A 17,837-nucleotide genomic window follows, 5' to 3' on the forward strand; every position below is an offset into this window, starting at 1 on the left:
CCATTTCGAGAGCTTGATGTCTAAATTTGCCATATATTTTCAAATAAATTTCCCCTTTTTATATGATTCGCGAATGGGATTGATGGCATGCATACTTGGACAATAACAACCATACGTTGAAAAAATAACCATAAAATGTCCTTTTAGCCAACTGCTTGCTTCTACGCCTAATTTTAGCATTAAATGCAGACCGACTTCAACACCTTCCTCCTATATTTGTGCTCCTTCAATTGGAAATTCACGCTGAACCTCTTCATGAAACTGGAATACTCCACAAAATCAGTAATTCCTTGAGAGAATAGCTTTTCTAGTGTATAGCTGAGATTTGTTTTGGTAAGAATTGGTGCAGTTTCCAGTGGGCAGTTGGCCAGGAGAAGCTGCTAGCTCCCTGTTGCCACAAAGTAATAAGCATCCTTGTTAAATGGAACAGATATCAGGTTTCCTAGCCATCCTCTCCATTTCACTTGCCATATTTTTTTATGATTGATCATTTATTAATTATTTTCCGCTTATTATATCACTTTAAAAAAAAAAGGGTAATAATTGAAATGGGGAGAAATCCTTATCCGCCACAACAGGACTTGTGGATTGTCAACTCCTGTCTTTATTATTAGAATGAGGAACATCACTTTAGCATTATGAAACAATGGCTCGGATGGATAAAGTTTGCCAAGAAACCCAGAAGAACCAGTTAGCAAAAATGGAAAATTTGAGAGCAGTAGATTTGTTACATCTATTGTTAACCCCCCCAAATACCAACCGACTCAAATACTACATTGGCTGGGTTGAGGTTTTACCTCGGCACTGGCACCGGCACCGGCACCGGCTTTATATTACATCTACCTCATCTTTACAAAAATGGCAGTGAGATTGAAAAGCAAAAAATTAGATGAATATCTGATATGGAATTTCTCATCATCAACCCTCTCTCTCTCTCTCTCTCTCTCTCTCTCTCTCTACACACAATCTTGAAGCAGTATAGCTGACCATTCCACTCCTCTTCATAGATCTTCCTCTCTACTCACAGGTTCCAAGAGGAACCATAAAATGAATCCTCCCAAAGCAAAAGGCCGAAGAGAAGATGACAAGATAAAATGCAAATCTGCTCAGTGAGGAAAACAAGATAAGCATGGTCCCGAGACTGCTGTCACTCATTAAAGGAGAACAAGCTGCAGTTAGGAGTCTCAAGTGATTGGAATTGGGATATTCTCATTGTTACTATTACGGTGTATTTGTTTTTGTACAGCCTTAACTGCAGCTACTCTAGCTGCATTGGCTGCCCTATTGGCTGCTGCTACTGCCCTGTTGACTCTCTCATCTACCTTGGCCACATCATAGGCTTTCTCTGCTGCTCGCCGAGCTTCCTGATCGTAAACCAGAATAGCAGAACCAATTAGGAAAAATCCTTAACAAGTTACATAAATTGCTAAATCAACAGTCCAAAGTTTGTTATTCTGTTTCTCCCTCCTGGTTCTCATGCATGTACTGATAAATATGTAGTTATACAACACTATATTTGTGTTGCATTCACCAGTAACATGTTTTACATATCACGGGCAAAAAGATTTTTGGGGATTTAAAGTATTACATGCCGATAAGTAGAGAATTGGATAATGAATAAAGATCTTGCATCAAGCAAACAAATGCAGGCCCAAAGTAATTTTATTTAAACGAGCTTGAGGTAAATATCTTCCAATGGGGAAGTGCTAATAATGTGCATGAAAAACTGGACATACATGCGTGCAGTTTTTTTCATATATATAAGTATATATGCCTGACAGTTACGTGAACAGTAAATGTAAAACAAACCATACATTTGGAAAATTCAAGATGAAACAATTCTTTTGGTGCAATATATAACAGCCAGGGGAGAAATAGGATAATCCAGATTATGATTGCAAAACTATAACACATGTATGCATCAACTGTTGTTAAGATATTTGGGGCTTACTTATTAAAAAAATATATATTTGGAGCTTTACAGTATTAATGTAGGAATTAGAGTACCTGCACTGCATTGAGTATTTTGGAATGATAAACAGCAACAGGAGATACAGAGGCAGTAGTGTTCTGCGTGCTTGGAATGTCAAGAATGCCGTTCTGCCAGTGACCAGATTGTGTTTCACCATTTCTGAATGTGTACATTCCAAGCCCTTGCCTTCTACCTTCATGCCAGGCTCCCTCATATTGATGTCCATTTGCAAAAGAATAGACCCCAAAACCATGCATCTTGTCCGCAAAATATTCTCCAGCGTATTTGTCCCCATTTCTAAACAAATAAAAATACATGAGTTGGAACAAAATATAGGATCAAAACTTCAAATATCAAAATTTTCAGTTCTGTTTTTTCTTTTTTGCGCCCAGGGTTTTTTTTTTTTTTTGGGGGGGGGGGGGGGGGGGGTGTTGGGGCATTGTACTTGATAATGCTGCCGTAGATATATGAACAGATGCAGAATCAACAATGAAACTTACTAATTGATACTCGGATGGAAAGATAGATTAGGTAATCATTCTAAATTCATGAAGAAAGGAAACTTGATGAGCAGGTGTGTGAATGTGCATTAGTATAGACATGAGAGAGAGAGAGAGAGAGAGAGAGAGAGAGAGAGAGAGAGAGAGAGAGAGAGAGAGGTGGGAGGGAGAGGGGGATAGGCATTCCACCTATTGAGTAAGAACTAAGTTGGTGTGTGGGTCTAAAACGACTGAGAGATAACATTCAGTAGCTATTTAACTTTGGGAATACACACCTAAGATTGAAAAAAAAACCACATAAAAATGGAGTGGGGAACAAGCAAAGCAATAGGGATAATATTTAATTATTAAAGACACAATGAATAGAATAGAAGGCTATACTTATTTACTAAAGGTAGATCTTCATACACGATAGTACGACCATTGGTTCACCATTACAGCTTTAACTAGTCATAGCTGCTTTAATAAGCAGATCTTTATAATCCAGTTAAAAGCACAGGATTAAAAATAAAACATAATTAACTTTAAACCAGTCATTAGAGGAAGAGATAATGCTGACACCCTTGTGCCTTAAAGATTACAGCTTTGAGCAATAAAATAACTAATACTCAAGCACTAAAAGAACAGGTCAATTTTCTGTATACTTCCAGTGTACATGGCTTTGGCTTATCTCATTCATATCAATAATATCTATCTTTTACTTATCAAAAAGAAGAAAAAAAAAAAAAAAAACCTAAAAGAACAGGTCAAATTACAGCGACACCATATATATCATCCAAAATTTCTAGATTTTCTGCCTATAAAAAATAATATTCTCTCTAATCCAGAAGGACCCAACAGAAATCATGACCGATTAGGTTCATCAATCTCTAACTTAAAAGAATCTTCTACAACATAATGCTAAAAAATATAAACCTAAACTCAATCATCTAAACGAATTCAAATACATAATAAGCAAGCAATACAACTACACAAACAAGAATTAGCAACCAAGATCAATCAAAAATCAAACACACCCAGTATCTATTATAAAATCTAACACCAGGTGGCACAAAAATCCATTCTTCAATCATTGATAACCAAAGCAAAAATAAAAAATAAAATTGACGATTCTTTTTGGGACCTGAAATGGTAGTGACCAAGGCCGTGCTTGACGCCCCATTTGAACTCCCCGACATACCGACTCCCATCCTCGCAGTTATGCACTCCACACCCATGACTCTGTCCATTAGCCCATTCCCCGGCATAAACATCACCGGTATAAAACCTATATACCCCAAAACCATTCCGAAGCCCCTGCCGATACTGCCCACGATACCGGCTTCCCCTGGCCCACGTCTCCACTCCATAGCCGTCATACTTGCCATCGACCCAGTCCCCCTCGTACCTTCCACTCATGTAATAGTAATACACTCCACTTCCCGAGCACTTTCCTTTGTGAAACTCGCCCTCGTACACGTCACCGTTGCTATAGACCTGGACCCAACAGCCCGAATTTGCTATCTTTTCGGGTTTAAAACGCGACCCAATTGACCAAAACACCGGCAGAGGCGGCCGGGAGTTGGGCGAGCCGTTGGAGAGCTTAATCGGGAAGGACCGCGCAAGGAAAAGGCGTATGGAGGGGAGGCGAGGGAGCGCGAGGTTAAGCGAGAACAAGAGGGCGGCGGAGAAGGCGAAGGCGGAGAGGAAGTCGAGGAGGAAGGAGTGGCTCGGATGGGACACCAAGAAGTAGAAGAACGGGAGGGCGAGCAAGAGGATCAGCCGCAGATGGACCCGCAATCGTCGAAAGTGCTTGGCTTTGCGGAGAGCTCGATACAAAAAGGTCTTGAAGGCGAGCGACACGGAGAAAAGGGAAGCGTTTTGGGGACTGAATTGCGGTGGGTGCGAGTGGAATTGGTAGATGGTGGGGGATTTGGAAAGGGATGAGTGAGCTTGGGTCAAAAGGGTCCGCTTGTAAGGGGTTGACGAAGAGGAAGAAGAAGGAGAAGGAGGGGTAATTGGGTCATTGTGATGTAGCTGTTGGTGGGAGGGGGATTGAAAATGAAGAGCAGAAGAAAGGTAGGGATGAAGAGATTGTTCGGGGTAAGGGGAAAGTTGGGAATTGTAAGAATGTTTGTGGTGGATAGAGGAGGGAGGAGGAAAGACGAGAGGAGGGGTTGGATTGAAATCGGAAGAGACGCCGCTGCTTTCTTTTCCGATCTGAACTTCGGATTTCTTCTGATGCATTACATATATAGAAAAGAGAAAACTCCTCTTCTTCCCTTACTTCTCTGTGACTTGTTTCGCTTCTGATGAAACTCCAGAACTCTCTCTCTTTTTCTCAGCGTATTGGTTGTGTTGCTTTTATTTTTGAATGAATTCAAATGGGTTTGGCGTATTTTTCAATGGCCAACGCTTTAGGTGTTGGTGATGTTGTTTCTTTTAGAGAGAGAGAGAGAGAGAGAGAGAGAGAAGAGCGGCGTGTGCGTGAAAGTTTATGGTAAAAGGGCAAGAGAGAGAGTGGTTTTTTGGAAGAACGAAGAGACGTAGATCGGTTGGGAATTGAGGACGTGGACTTATGTATTTCAATGAATTTACTAACTAATTCCTTGCTATTTTTTTCTCTCTTTTGAATATTAAAAATCTATTTTCTGAGATAATATGATAATAATTATTATTAAAAAAATATGTTTGAAAAAAAAAGTGTGAATGGAAATTTTTTTGCATTTTTGAAAATTAAACGATATTTAATGTTAAATTGTAAAGTGCCTATTAAAATAAATAATAGTATGGAAGGTTGTCTATGGCTACGGTTAGTAAATATTTCTTAAAAAAAGAAAAGAAAAGAGAAAGCTAAAGTCTTTAGGAATTTTCAAAAAGGATACACCATTTTCACTTGATATTGTGGTTTTTGGAAATTTAGGGAACCATTAACATTACTCGAAGCTTAGGGAACCCCTCACAATACGCCTTAGCGTCCTTTCAAAACTACACCCTATTAATAATAAATAACATTTCATGTGTCAAAGTTATAATATTCGTATTAATAAATGTTATTTTTGGACCTATAGAAATATAATTAGAGATTTTTTATTTGCTTCTAAAATAACCTCTCCTTTTTTTTTTTTCTTTCTTTTGACGTCAATGAATTGAGTTATGTTACGTACAGTCATTTTTACGTATTGTTTACGTGACTAAAACAGTGAAAACAAAAGTTGTAAATGGGATGATTTTGTTTATGACACTTATAAAATAAAAATGAATTTAAAAATAATATGATCACAAGTTAATTAAAAAAAAATTACAACTAACATTTTCTAAAATTCTAGTTTTTCAGGCCATATTGGAATTTTTATCTATTTTTTCTCTTGCTATCTTTGCTGGTTATATGCATAGATCAGAAGTTTTTTACCTTTTATAGATGCCAAAAAGGCAAAATAATATAGTAACCCAAGAAAAAAAAAAGGTAAGACCCCCTAACTTTGTAGACAGAAACTAAATAATCAGAGGATCACCAGTAGAAAAATGGTGTTTCACAAGTCTAATCTGCCTCAATGCTTGTGTTGTTGTTGTTGTTGATGGAGATTGGTTGCTTATCAAGAAATGAGTGAGAACAAAAGAGACTCTCAAATAAGGAAGCTTCCGATATGATTATATTTGTTATATATGAATCTAATGGACAATGATTGCCATTGACAACTCTATTTTTTTTTGGTTCTAATTATCATTAGAACTATTATTATGGTAAGCTTACTCCTTTGATTTTTCTCTACTCATGAAAATAATAGTTCAACAGGGACTGTCTTTTATTATTATTATTATTGTTATTGTTGTATTTCCATTTTTCCTAATTTTTCGTCTCATTTATTTAAATCCAATGCTACTCATCATCTTAATTTTTATCGTTCTCTCATTATTCCATGATATGACATTAGATGATTAAAAATTATTTATTATATTTCATTTGTAAACCTATCATTTAATATTATATTATGAGATGATGAGAAAATAAATGATGAACAGATTCTTTTAAGATTATATCCTTATCAGAATGAGTGAAGTGATTTTTCTATTGATAGGAAGTGTTCATCGCTTTCATTTTAGTTTGAAACTTCCCGTAGTCAAGTAGATCATCTTTTCACCCAACACAATCTAGTGCTGTATACATTTTTCAAAAAAGCAATCCCTATCACTCCTTACACATGCCATGAATGTGTTTGTTGCATAATGCGTGCCAAACAAATTATCATTACTTTATGACTTTCTTTTCAGTTTCTCCCTTGATTTCAACAGATAAATGAAATAATAAACATGTATGGAAAGATGGGTCGTATCTCTTAATAATGTGTAAGGGGAAGGCATTAGTGCTTTGCATTTTCTAATCGATCCATAGCCCAATGCATTAAATTGTATATAATGTTTTCAACGACATAAAATACATAGAGAAGTTTGCCAATGAATACACTTTGAGCATGATCATGACTGAAAAGAAAAGGCCAATATCTTTCTTAAATACCATGATATATTGCTTTTGTCAAGCCTTTGGATATCCCTAATGATTTTGAGATTTACAACTCTAGGATATTCTACACTCAACTGCAAAATCATAAAAGGCAACTCAGGCAAAGGAAACCGCAAAAGCACTAGGCGCATCCTCAGCCAGAGATAATGAGAGAAGCTTACAAAGGCTCTGCTAAATTCATGAAAATAAAAGAGTGGCTTCGCAGTGCTAATAGGCAAATTTCCACTTTAAACATTTTCATTGACAAAATCAATTGTAGTACTATATTGCATTTCATCTTGCCCGTTAGAGCCACTCATATTTTATAACATAAACATGAGGAAAGATGAGAACAGCCACAAATGGACAATTGGAGAATTCATCACAAATGGTAACTTCCACCTCTTATGTCACGGCTTGTGGAGCTTGAAGCCAAAAACTCTTGGAACGTAGCTCTGTGTTGCCTTCTGTGGCTTTATGTGTCCATATGTCATTAAAAATAAGTGGGGAAACGTGGTTCCGAAATAAGCTCCATCGATATCTTGAAAATGTCAAGAAATTTTGAGATTGCAACTAAAGAGAACTTGCAAAATTGAAACACGTCCTAGATTTGGCCACAGTACCACAACAGTCGAAACAAAGATTATTATTCATGCAAATCACAATCATACATGAATAAACCAGCAGTTCAAATGGACACTCCAGATGAAGACATCAAGCCACGAGTAGCTTAAGAGCATTAACAAAGGCACAAAAATTAAGTGAGAATTTAAACAATTAGCATTTCAGCAAATGAGTATCTTTGCAAATTAGAACGATTTACACTACCTCAGATTCCATGTATATGGTTCTGGACTCGGGGCTTGCAAATGATTATCCTACTCTCAATCAACCTCACATAGATCCATAGTTGGACCTTGCGTAATAACTCATTTACTAGCCACTACAATCCAAGCTTGGATTTGGAATCAAGATGTCATGATACTCAACCATAAGCATCAAACGTTAGCAAAATGGTTGCTCAGCACCACGGGCGACGGCGGCAGAAGGGTAACATTCAGGACAGCCAGTTAGATAGAAGGAAGAAGGAGAAGAAGAACCCCAGAGACCGTACTAAACATTTTCTCATCAGTGAAATGAATGGATTTGGATCCCCTGAGTTCCTGCCGGAACTCTAGGGCCTATAGTAAAAGAGAGATAGAAATACAAAGTGGTCCCACAGCAGCAAAAACTTAAGGGGATCTAAATCCAATCAAAATAATTTTGTTGAAGAAAAATATATCAGTGAGAATCAATGCTGAAGGAGATGTAGGATAGATGCAAATAATTTTCAAACCAAGCAACGACTATTGCAACAGAAGGATACTGCCTTGGTACTTGGATCGAGGATAATAAATATCTTCACATTTGGGGCAGTAGATTTTTACGGTGCTTGAGCGAGGGATATCAGACTGACCAACTGGGAGGCAGGGTTGCCCACAGCAGTAAACCCTAGGGCATCTTCCAAAATCATAGTTTTTGTACTTCTCCAACTGCAGAAGATTTAACAGTTATGCTTAAACAAAAAATTAATTAAAACAAGAACAGTAAACATAAACAAAAAGCATAAGTTAACCTGAAGCTTACCATTGCAGCCATTCCCTTGCTTGTCAGTATGTATCTAACATGTATAAGACCATACAGCATCTCCGCTGCTGATTCAACCAATTCATTTTGCTCTTCTGTAAACATGTCACCTGAGCAAGTCAACATCCGACCCATTAAAAAGGGCTTGATGGCTAGATTCTTCACATGCACACACACACACACACACACACAGACTACAAGACTGCGACGAACGTAGGACCCTAGTTAGCCTGATAGTGAAATTAGTCACTTCTTGACACTGCATTTTAACTTAACTCTTGATAATCATATGAGTCTTTTGCCCACAATCCCCATACTAAGTTATGTTCTAAACTGAAATACAAGTTTCACCCACAATTCACGACATCACATTGAATTTTGCCAAAAAATAGTATTAAAATACCAAAATATAATTAGAATAGAAAATTTGTTACCATGAGAAGATTCAACATCCAAAATCAGATCAAGTGCGTAATCATAATAAGGAACTTGACTGCTCAAGCCGCAAAGATTGAAATCATCTTGAACATATTCATCATCAACTTCACAGAAAAATTCATTTCCTCGCAAATTGCAAAACCATGAAATCCATGACGTATCATCTCCATCAGAACCACTAACATCCGATCCTTCACTGTCTGTTTCAGATTCCTCTGGAATCAATGCAAACAAGGCCACCATCAGCCAAAAAAAGAAAGAAAGGAGACAATTATAAAACTTTCAATCGATTATATTGCAATAAATAAATCGCTATTCACACTCATAGAATAAAACACTCATTTTTATTTGTTATAATATAATGCAGCTAGAACTGCCAACAAAGACGAGAGGTGTCGTGAAGCTACAAAGAACAGTGTAAACTAATCTCTAACACAATGATTTTGCTTTATAACAAATCGTAAACAGCAAAGTTGATTCACCAAACTCAGATCCCATATCACAAAGGTGCTTCATCAATCATTCTAGTCCTACCCAGTACTCGCTATTTGCTTTAACTAACACATAATAAAAAAGAGGAAAAAAACCCACAAATGAACTGAAGTTTACAGAACAGAAACTGAAACTGCAGTGTGAATAAACCTAGATCCCCCACAAAATTCACTTTTACAACACAAAAACAGTCCACTAATTAACCATAAAAAAAATAAAATTCACGTCACCCAAATTATAATACAACAAAATTGAAGAAAAAAGCACAAAAACAGATAATGGCCCACCATCAGAGCACTTGTTTTTGGCAAGCGAAGCGGGGCGAGAATCGCGATGATCGAGCTGCTGCGATTTACCGGTGGAAGTGGAGGGTACGGAGAGTCTCTCCTTGTCCTTACTGTTGAGACCACCCCTAGAAGTAGACGGGGACGACTTCTCTAGGTGCCTGTCCAGCGCATCGTTGATGCGCTTGCGATCCAACGGGCCTCCCACTATCTCCGATCTCGAAGACCCAACCCCACCTCCTCGATCCCTGTACATAATTTTTTCCAACTAACTTTCTCTCTTAAACGCAGGCCGAGATTCGAAAAAACCCAATATTTCAAGCTATGAAGCCGTACATATCTCTGAGACCGTACATTAGAGAAAAAAGACCCTCTCGATTCGGACAAGAAAGGGAGAAATTAGGGTTTTTAAGATCAGAAAATGGGGTTTTGGAGGGGTAAAATAGATCCAAGATGGCAGGGCCAGATTCGAAGACGAAGATGGAAGGGTTGGGGTTTGTATGATCAGAAAGAGAAAGAGGGAGGGACGGAGAGAGCTAGGGTTTGTGATTGAGAGAGAAATGGGACGACAGAGATGCAGCCTAGCTCCCCCTAGGTTCCCTCTATCTCCCTTTGTTTTGTTGTCTCCTGTAAGGGTTAAAATAAATTATTTCCATTTTTCATGTTATTCCATCTATATTTAAAAATTAAAATAAAACAAAAAAGCTAAACTATATTTCTCCAAATATTTATGGAATAATATATATATATGATAAATGTTATAGATATATATACATTACATAAAATAAACTTATAAATTAATGTGACTTTATAAAATTTGTTAGATCTATTTTATAATAAAAGTAATTTTATAATCTAACGTATCATATCAAACTATATTAGTTTATGAATTTACTTATGTGTAATATTTTTGTGACTAAAATATTATCTATATTATATATAATGTTAAAATACATAAATTTCACGTTCCTTTTTTAAGTAAGTTTTACCATTTAAAAAATAATTTTTTTACATGAGTCGCATATTTACTTATTTTTTTCAAAAGAATATGTGAGTCTTGCATAATTTAAAATTGTAAATATCATTTCTCAAGTAGTATTACATATAATTATGAAATATGTAAGCGTTGTACAGTTATTTTAAAAAAAAATAAGATCTACTATTAAAATGACGAAATCCAATATAAGATTGACATTCCCTATTTTAAAAGTAAAAGTAACAAGAATAATACATATTCTTCTATTTCATTAGTAATAAAAAAGTAACTTATTTATCAAATTTGATATTTATCTTTTTTATTTTTCTAGTTACCATCGACATATGCAAGCGGCAAGTAAACGTGAAGAATAAAAAAAAGTAAAAAGGACGAAAGCAAACCGATCTCTCTTTATCTTTTTCGAAAACTTTTCTTTCTTCTTGCTTCTTCTTTCCCGTCCCTTGTTCTCTGTTTTTTTTGTTAGGATCAATTATTTTGTGATTGGTTCTGTGTTTTTTGTCCAAAATTTTTGAATAGATCCATCTATTGGATAAGTTATTTTTTTTCTTTCTTCATATACTAGTCTGTTATCCATATGTAGATTTTATCTCAAGCAACTCTCTCTCTCTCTCTCTCTCAAGTTTGAGTCATTACGCCATTGGAGCAAGATGGGTGCAACTGTTCCAAGAAAGCCTCTAAACCTGAACTCTCCTTAGTCATCGACATGGCCACTAGCATGAGACAACCACTCACGTTTAAGAGCGAGATATATTCTACTAGTTTTGTCAATGTCAACCTCTTCATTCGCTAGATGCGCATTGTCTCGACTCATAACCAACTCTAAAAACCCTCATAGCATAATACCCTCTACTACAGGATAGGCAAAAACTTCTCGAAGTATCACTTCTAAATCATTCGCTCTAACGTGTTCGTTGATGGAAGACGCATCAAGCTTTGTGAACCAGATTTTTTTTTTTAACAAGACATATGGTTAGATAGATAAGAACCCAACAATAATGTCCCACTCAGCAAACGAGTGGTAACAATAACTATGAGATTGTAGATTGTCTAGCTTAGCAGCAGTTAATTCACTCACTCTCTTGTTCATGTTGACGCCGGCCTTCTTGCAGACGATGTTGGCTAAGCGGCGGCCAATACCTTTGATAGAGGTGAGGGCAAACATAATCTTCTAATTTTCATCGGCGTTAGTGTTTAGCACACGTAGAATATGCTGAAACTCCTAGTTCGCTACCAGCACTATTTTGGGCTCGCAAAGCGGAAACGAGAGAGAGGATTCGGAGGCAGTAAGCAGGCAGAAGAAAAAAGAGAGAGAAAGTGGGGGCCATCTGTACAAACTAAGGGTGCTACCCGCACCATACGGTGTGGGGTAGACCCCCCCCCCCCCGCGCCCCCTGCCCCCGCATAGGGCGGATGGGGAAAATCTCCCCCGTCCCCCGTTCATGACAATCATACGAGCTAACTTCCTTCTACATTCATCGGGGTTATATTTCGTATACCCCTTCAATGTTGGCCCCCCGGCCCCACTACTCTCATCCGCCATTTTAAAATCTAGTCTAGATTGACCATTCTCTATTAAGGATTTTAAAATTGGACTCTTTTTGTATTGTTCCTCTAGATGGACCTTCAGCTGGGATGTACCATGTTTCCTATAGTGACATCCATACATTTTCCCACAGTGATTACATTTAGCTTGTGGGTTGTTGGGATCACCACCCTCTAGTTTGGTAAAGTGTTGCCAAATTATGGATACATGTTTTTTGCCCTGTGTGGGTTTCGGAGCAGGGCAAGGTATACTTGTTATAGAGGTAGGAGTAGAGTTAGTTTCTGGGGTAGGGGTATTGGCTGGGGAATGAGAGCTATCACTGAAATCTGAAGACATTCCTGATTCTCTAACAAAAAATAAAAATAAAAATAAAATTCAAAGTGCAATCCAACACAATCAGGGCAAACTGCATACAAAACCAAATACATCAAAAAAGTAATTTGGGATTCCAATCCGAAACCCGACAATCAAATTAGGCCCCTCATTGATTGAAACCCCTAATATTATTTTTCATGATTACACAAATAAATATTCACTTACTTACTTTATTATGATCTTGACAGACACCAAACATCTCAATTCATGCATGTATTATTTTTAATTAATAACCTATACAAATTAGTGATTTTCTCTTGATTATGATCTTTAATTCTTACCACTCTTTTGTCATAAATAAATAACCCATCAATTTTTGTTATTTTATTTTAACGTAATGTCATGATTCAAACTCAAATACTTATTCTGATATTTTGTGAAATCAACATTTCCGACACTCACATACATAAATATAAAACGTTACTTTCATATTTGTCTATAATATATTACCAACTTTTTGAATTTGGGATTTGGGAGTTTCAATCAATGAAACCTCAAAAAAAATTGGGGTTCCAATCCGAAACTTTAAATCAATGAACCTCTAATCCGAAACTCTAAATCAAATTAGGGGTTTCATTGATTGAAACCCATAATTCAATAAATCTCCTGGTGCAAAAAGGGCATTTTAGTACTTAATAGTACCTTTTAGATAGCAAGTATCATTATTTATTTTTAAATTACTAGTGATGAAAACTGAAATATGAGATTTTAGATTAAAAAAACGTATATTTTTAATTAATAATATTCGTGATAATACAAGTTATATATATACACTATATAAAGTTCAAACTAAACTAAAGTTTATAAGATTTTGTGATAAAATTAATATTTTTATAATTTCTTATTTGATTGAGGATATGCCAATGATTATAAAAAAAAAATATATCACAAAAATCTTATAAACGTAAGTAATAAAAATTGTATAATCACCTATATTATTAAGATTTCCACCCCAAAATTAATATTTTTTTTATAGTTCTGACCCCAAGTTTTACAAACCAGCACACTTTATGACAAGTTATTATCATTTTTGAAAGAAGAAATTGGACTTATTTTGGCCATTACATGTGATAAATAAATAATGCTACAAATGAGTTTGGGTATAGCAATTAGACTATAATACTCTTCTCTTTGGATAAATACCAAGTGTTGATAAAAATCTGATAGAAATAAAATATTAAAAAAATAAATTCTAATGTCATATAGTATTTTATTTTCTTTTATTCTGAGTTACTTATATATTATTTTCTATTTTATTAATGAATTTTATTTATTGATTTCTTTAGACATATCATTTCCAAACGTAAATATTTTTTTGATTATTGGATAAAGTTAATAGTTTTATAATAAAATTGATATTAATAACACTATTTCAGCCAAATCTACTATTTCCAATGTAATATGGCTTGTTCCTCTAATTTCCTGCAGTATTTTATTTCCTACAATTTTAGATTATATAAATATTGAATTTAATTGTTACATTTCTTATTATTCTTAATTTTTTAATAGTTTACAAACTAGTTTTTAAACCCCATAAAAAAATTAGGGTTTCGGATTAGGACCCTAATTTAATTTAGGGTCCCAATCCGAAACCCTAACCCCTAAATTGATTTAGGGGTTAGGGTTTCAATGAAATTTACAAAAAAAAAAAAAAAACAATCCAATGAATCCAAAAAAATACCAATCCGAAACAATCACACAATCACACGAATCCACAACACACAATTCACAAATCCCATCCTCCATCTCCGATTCAACCCAATCCTACATCCAATTTCTGATCAAAATTCAAAAAAAAAAAAAAAATCAACGGAGAAAATCAAAAGAGGAGGAGAAAATTTACCGTGCGGCATCGTGTGAGAGAGAGGGAGGATGGAATACGTGCGGCGGACAGACTGGTTGCGAGAGGGAGGAAGGAACATGGGGGCGTTGCGAACGGGGAAGGCTGAAGGGAGACTCGGGACTCGGGAGGGGAGGGGAATCAGGGATCGGGGGGGTATGGGTTAGGGTTAACCCATTAATGAAACAGCGTCGTTTTGTAGTTGACAAAACGGCGCCGTTTCATTTAAGTATCCGGTTATTATATATATAATACATATATTATAATACATATATTATATGTATAATATATAATACATTATATTATATATATATATATATAACCGGTGCGGGGCGGGGGAAAAACGGACCGGGGGGAGTCCGTTTCCGTCCCTCGCCTCCGCTGGGGGTGGCCATACGGACCGGGGCCCCGCTGGCCACCCCTAGTACAAACTGTCAAACGATTGCATCTCAACTACACCCACTGACTGTATATAAAATTTTTCAAAGAAAAATTATGAAAATTCGTTATTGATCTTTTTTTTATGTTCTTATATAAAGAAAAAATATTTCTTATTTTTATTTATACCTATCACCCAATGTTATATAAAAAATCATATTAAAATGATTATAAATTATATTTTTTTAAAAATAATTAATTTTGGGTGAGCTTTTCCAATAATGATTTTTTCCCAAAAATATGATTAATCAAAATGGAAATTGGACCCATTTATAAAATAAAACGTCTTTTTTTCTCCAAAAAAAATGAAATTTATAAAGGTAACCCTTTTGTTATTGTTATTTATTTTTTAAAAATCAAAATGGACAATTTTAGAGACTTAAAAAATAAAAATCATTTTATGCGTAAGTGCCAAAAAAATAAAATAAAAGAAATCTCATATCCAACAAATCATCGGTTCAAACAAATCCGGATCCGAACACAGTCCAACCGGCTACCTCTCGGAGACTGAGGGAACCCAGAGAGAGAGAGAGAGAGAGAGAGAGAGAGATGGCGTCGAAAGCTTCAACACCGCCGTATCCAAGCGCTGCCAGAATCGCTGACTCGCCATGTTATACTCAATATACTGCTTCTCTCAAATGTAAAGCTACTTACTCTCAGACTTGCATTTCTTCTCCTATTCATGATCTTCGTCTCTATTTGTCTTCGTTTGCCGTTTAATCTTCATCCTGTTGTTTGCTAAAATTACCTTCGAAAAATCATAGACTCCCTCAAATTTCGTCTCTTTGAGCTTTTTATTTTATTTTCCTTTGATCTCTATAAATTATCTAATATCCTAGTTTCTTATTCTTTTCCGTTGGATTTTTTTTCAATTTTGTTGTTATTTTATTTATTTATTTATTTTCCCGTTTAGATCAATTGAGGTTTGAGCGTAGAGTTATTGAATTGAGCGTTAAAAAAACTTTGGAATTTTTATTTAATGAAAAATCGCAACCTTCTGTTTTCTTAAGAGCACTTGTTCACATTGAGCAAGCTATAATGCTCAAATTCTTAAGATGATGAATTCTCAAAAAGACAGAGATCATGACCATCGTATAATACGATGGTCCTTAGAAAGTTAGAACTGAGTCAACTGACACGCCTGTGAGGGCTCTTAAGTCCTAAAGGCCCTTTTTCATAGTTTTTCATGATCCTCCATCGCACATTCAGCCGTCAACAAGGTAAGGGTGCTAATGGTTGTGTTTTAGGGTGGCCCGGACTTTCACTTGTATTCTTAATGATCTGCATTCTCAGTCCTCTTTTATTGAAACTTTGGATATATATCTTCAAACTCATTTAGTGACTAGAGCAGCTAGGTGCTAGGCTGCTAGCAATGCGTGATCTCAGCTGCAAATGTCCAGATTGATTTTTGCAAGCAAGTGGATTTGAGCCCCCGCTCGTTTGGCTTGGATAGTCGGATTGTGGAAAGCATATATATGAACACTTAAAACACAATTTTGTATGGCACCGATGAAGATATCTCATATCATTCTCTTATTATTGTAGATAAAAAGTTTAAAAAGATCTTTCAAATTTAAAATGAAGAGGCAGATAATCAGAAAGAGATCATACGGTGTTCTTATTGTGAGACAAATATATTCATGACTTCTATGAGCTTTCTCGGAGTTGAATAATAGGAGCTGTGTGGGACTTAATGTAGGACATGACGGGCATAATGTCTTGAATGTACTTGTGCAACCAGCTAGTCTTTTATATACAAACCCTCTTTAACCATGTAAAAGAAAGCTACTTAGTTAGCTTTGCCAAGTATATCCCATGGGTGATGTGCCATGTGCATGTCCAGATTGTTTATGCCTCCATGACTAGTTGGCCCAGTTTGCTTGTTTCAAAAGAATCTATCACAAGTAATATAGATTTCGTTGCAAATTTTGCAGGTTTAGAAAAATTTAATTCGGACAAGAGTAAATGTCAAGAGCATTTTGATATTTACAAGGAATGCAAGAAAAAGGAGGTAATGGATCTTCTTCAAATATGGAAATGCTCTGTAGTCTGTACATTTCATTGTTTTATACATTCAACTTCTGAAAAAAATTGTCCTTGAGTGCAAAATTATTGGCTATAAACAGTGGCATCGTTCCTGATATAAATATACTAATGCAGAATGTTAGATCATAGGACAGATTTTGGAAAATGTTTACATCGTTGTGATCACACACTTAAACACACACACACACACTGTGTGAGTGTGTGTGTGTATATATATATACCTATATAGTTTTTCAATGGCTTGTGATTGTGCATAAACTCTTCTAAAAAAAGTAACTGTGCATAAACTATATGATTATTGATTCTTTTGTTGTTTTCTTCCTTTCACAGAGGGAAGCTCGACTGGAACGCAACAGGAATAGGTCATTGTTCTCTTGAGTTCCTTTGGGGATAGGCTACTCAATACTGTAATCAGCATAAGCTAGATTTGAGCTTACTACAAGTGTCCGTACCTCTTCTCTTTAGCAGTTAATTTGTTGATATCATTACTGAATTAGTTATAGAGCTGGCTCATAACTGGAAATAGTTCAATAAATTTCCTTGTGTTTGGAACAAAAAATGTACTGCCCTTTGCATGCGGCTTCAGGTAAGGGCTTGATTTTCATTTCAAAATGCGGATGTTGTTTACAATGTGAAGGATGTCTATGGCACTATACACCTTGAAAGCTCTAAATTTCATGAATTTAATGGTTGTATGAGTCATCTTTGGTGTGCTGTTTTATTGGAAGATGATGTGATGGTGACTGCATTTGCAGGTGTGGCATACATTGTTCATAATAAGTGACTTTACAATTTTGCATTGGAAT

The 17,837-nt window shown here is 35.8% G+C and overlaps 3 protein-coding genes across 4 annotated transcripts; 1 reads left to right on the forward strand and 2 right to left on the reverse strand.

Annotated features, from left to right (window-relative positions):
* Positions 1-691: 691 nt before the first annotated feature.
* On the reverse strand, positions 692-4,935 carry LOC122294240. Its single transcript, XM_043102826.1, has 3 exons — positions 3,596-4,935; positions 2,008-2,269; positions 692-1,364 (listed from the first exon to the last, which is right to left on the reverse strand). Exons 1-3 carry the CDS (start codon positions 4,696-4,698, stop codon positions 1,185-1,187), a joined length of 1,545 nt encoding a protein of 514 aa, XP_042958760.1. The 5' UTR covers positions 4,699-4,935; the 3' UTR covers positions 692-1,184.
* A 2,246-nt stretch (positions 4,936-7,181) lies between these two features.
* On the reverse strand, positions 7,182-10,430 carry LOC122294243 (putative casein kinase II subunit beta-4). Of its 2 annotated transcripts, none has more exons than XM_043102829.1 (5): positions 9,796-10,430; positions 9,013-9,231; positions 8,579-8,673; positions 8,319-8,484; positions 7,182-7,493 (listed from the first exon to the last, which is right to left on the reverse strand). In XM_043102829.1, exons 1-5 carry the CDS (start codon positions 10,046-10,048, stop codon positions 7,363-7,365), a joined length of 864 nt encoding a protein of 287 aa, XP_042958763.1. In that variant the 5' UTR covers positions 10,049-10,430; the 3' UTR covers positions 7,182-7,362. The 2 variants fall into 2 exon arrangements, with proteins under 2 accessions (XP_042958763.1, XP_042958762.1); XM_043102828.1 differs by having other exon boundaries at positions 8,579-8,688; positions 9,796-10,428.
* A 5,005-nt stretch (positions 10,431-15,435) lies between these two features.
* LOC122294246 (cytochrome c oxidase-assembly factor COX23, mitochondrial) lies at positions 15,436-17,733 on the forward strand. The gene is made up of 3 exons (XM_043102834.1): positions 15,436-15,625; positions 16,920-16,996; positions 17,362-17,733. The coding sequence occupies exons 1-3, from the start codon at positions 15,535-15,537 to the stop codon at positions 17,407-17,409; spliced, it is 216 nt and encodes a 71-aa protein (XP_042958768.1). The 5' UTR covers positions 15,436-15,534; the 3' UTR covers positions 17,410-17,733.
* Positions 17,734-17,837: the final 104 nt, after the last annotated feature.

Source organism: Carya illinoinensis, chromosome 14 (genome assembly GCF_018687715.1).
Source record: "Carya illinoinensis cultivar Pawnee chromosome 14, C.illinoinensisPawnee_v1, whole genome shotgun sequence".
Taxonomy (NCBI): Eukaryota; Viridiplantae; Streptophyta; class Magnoliopsida; order Fagales; family Juglandaceae; genus Carya; species Carya illinoinensis.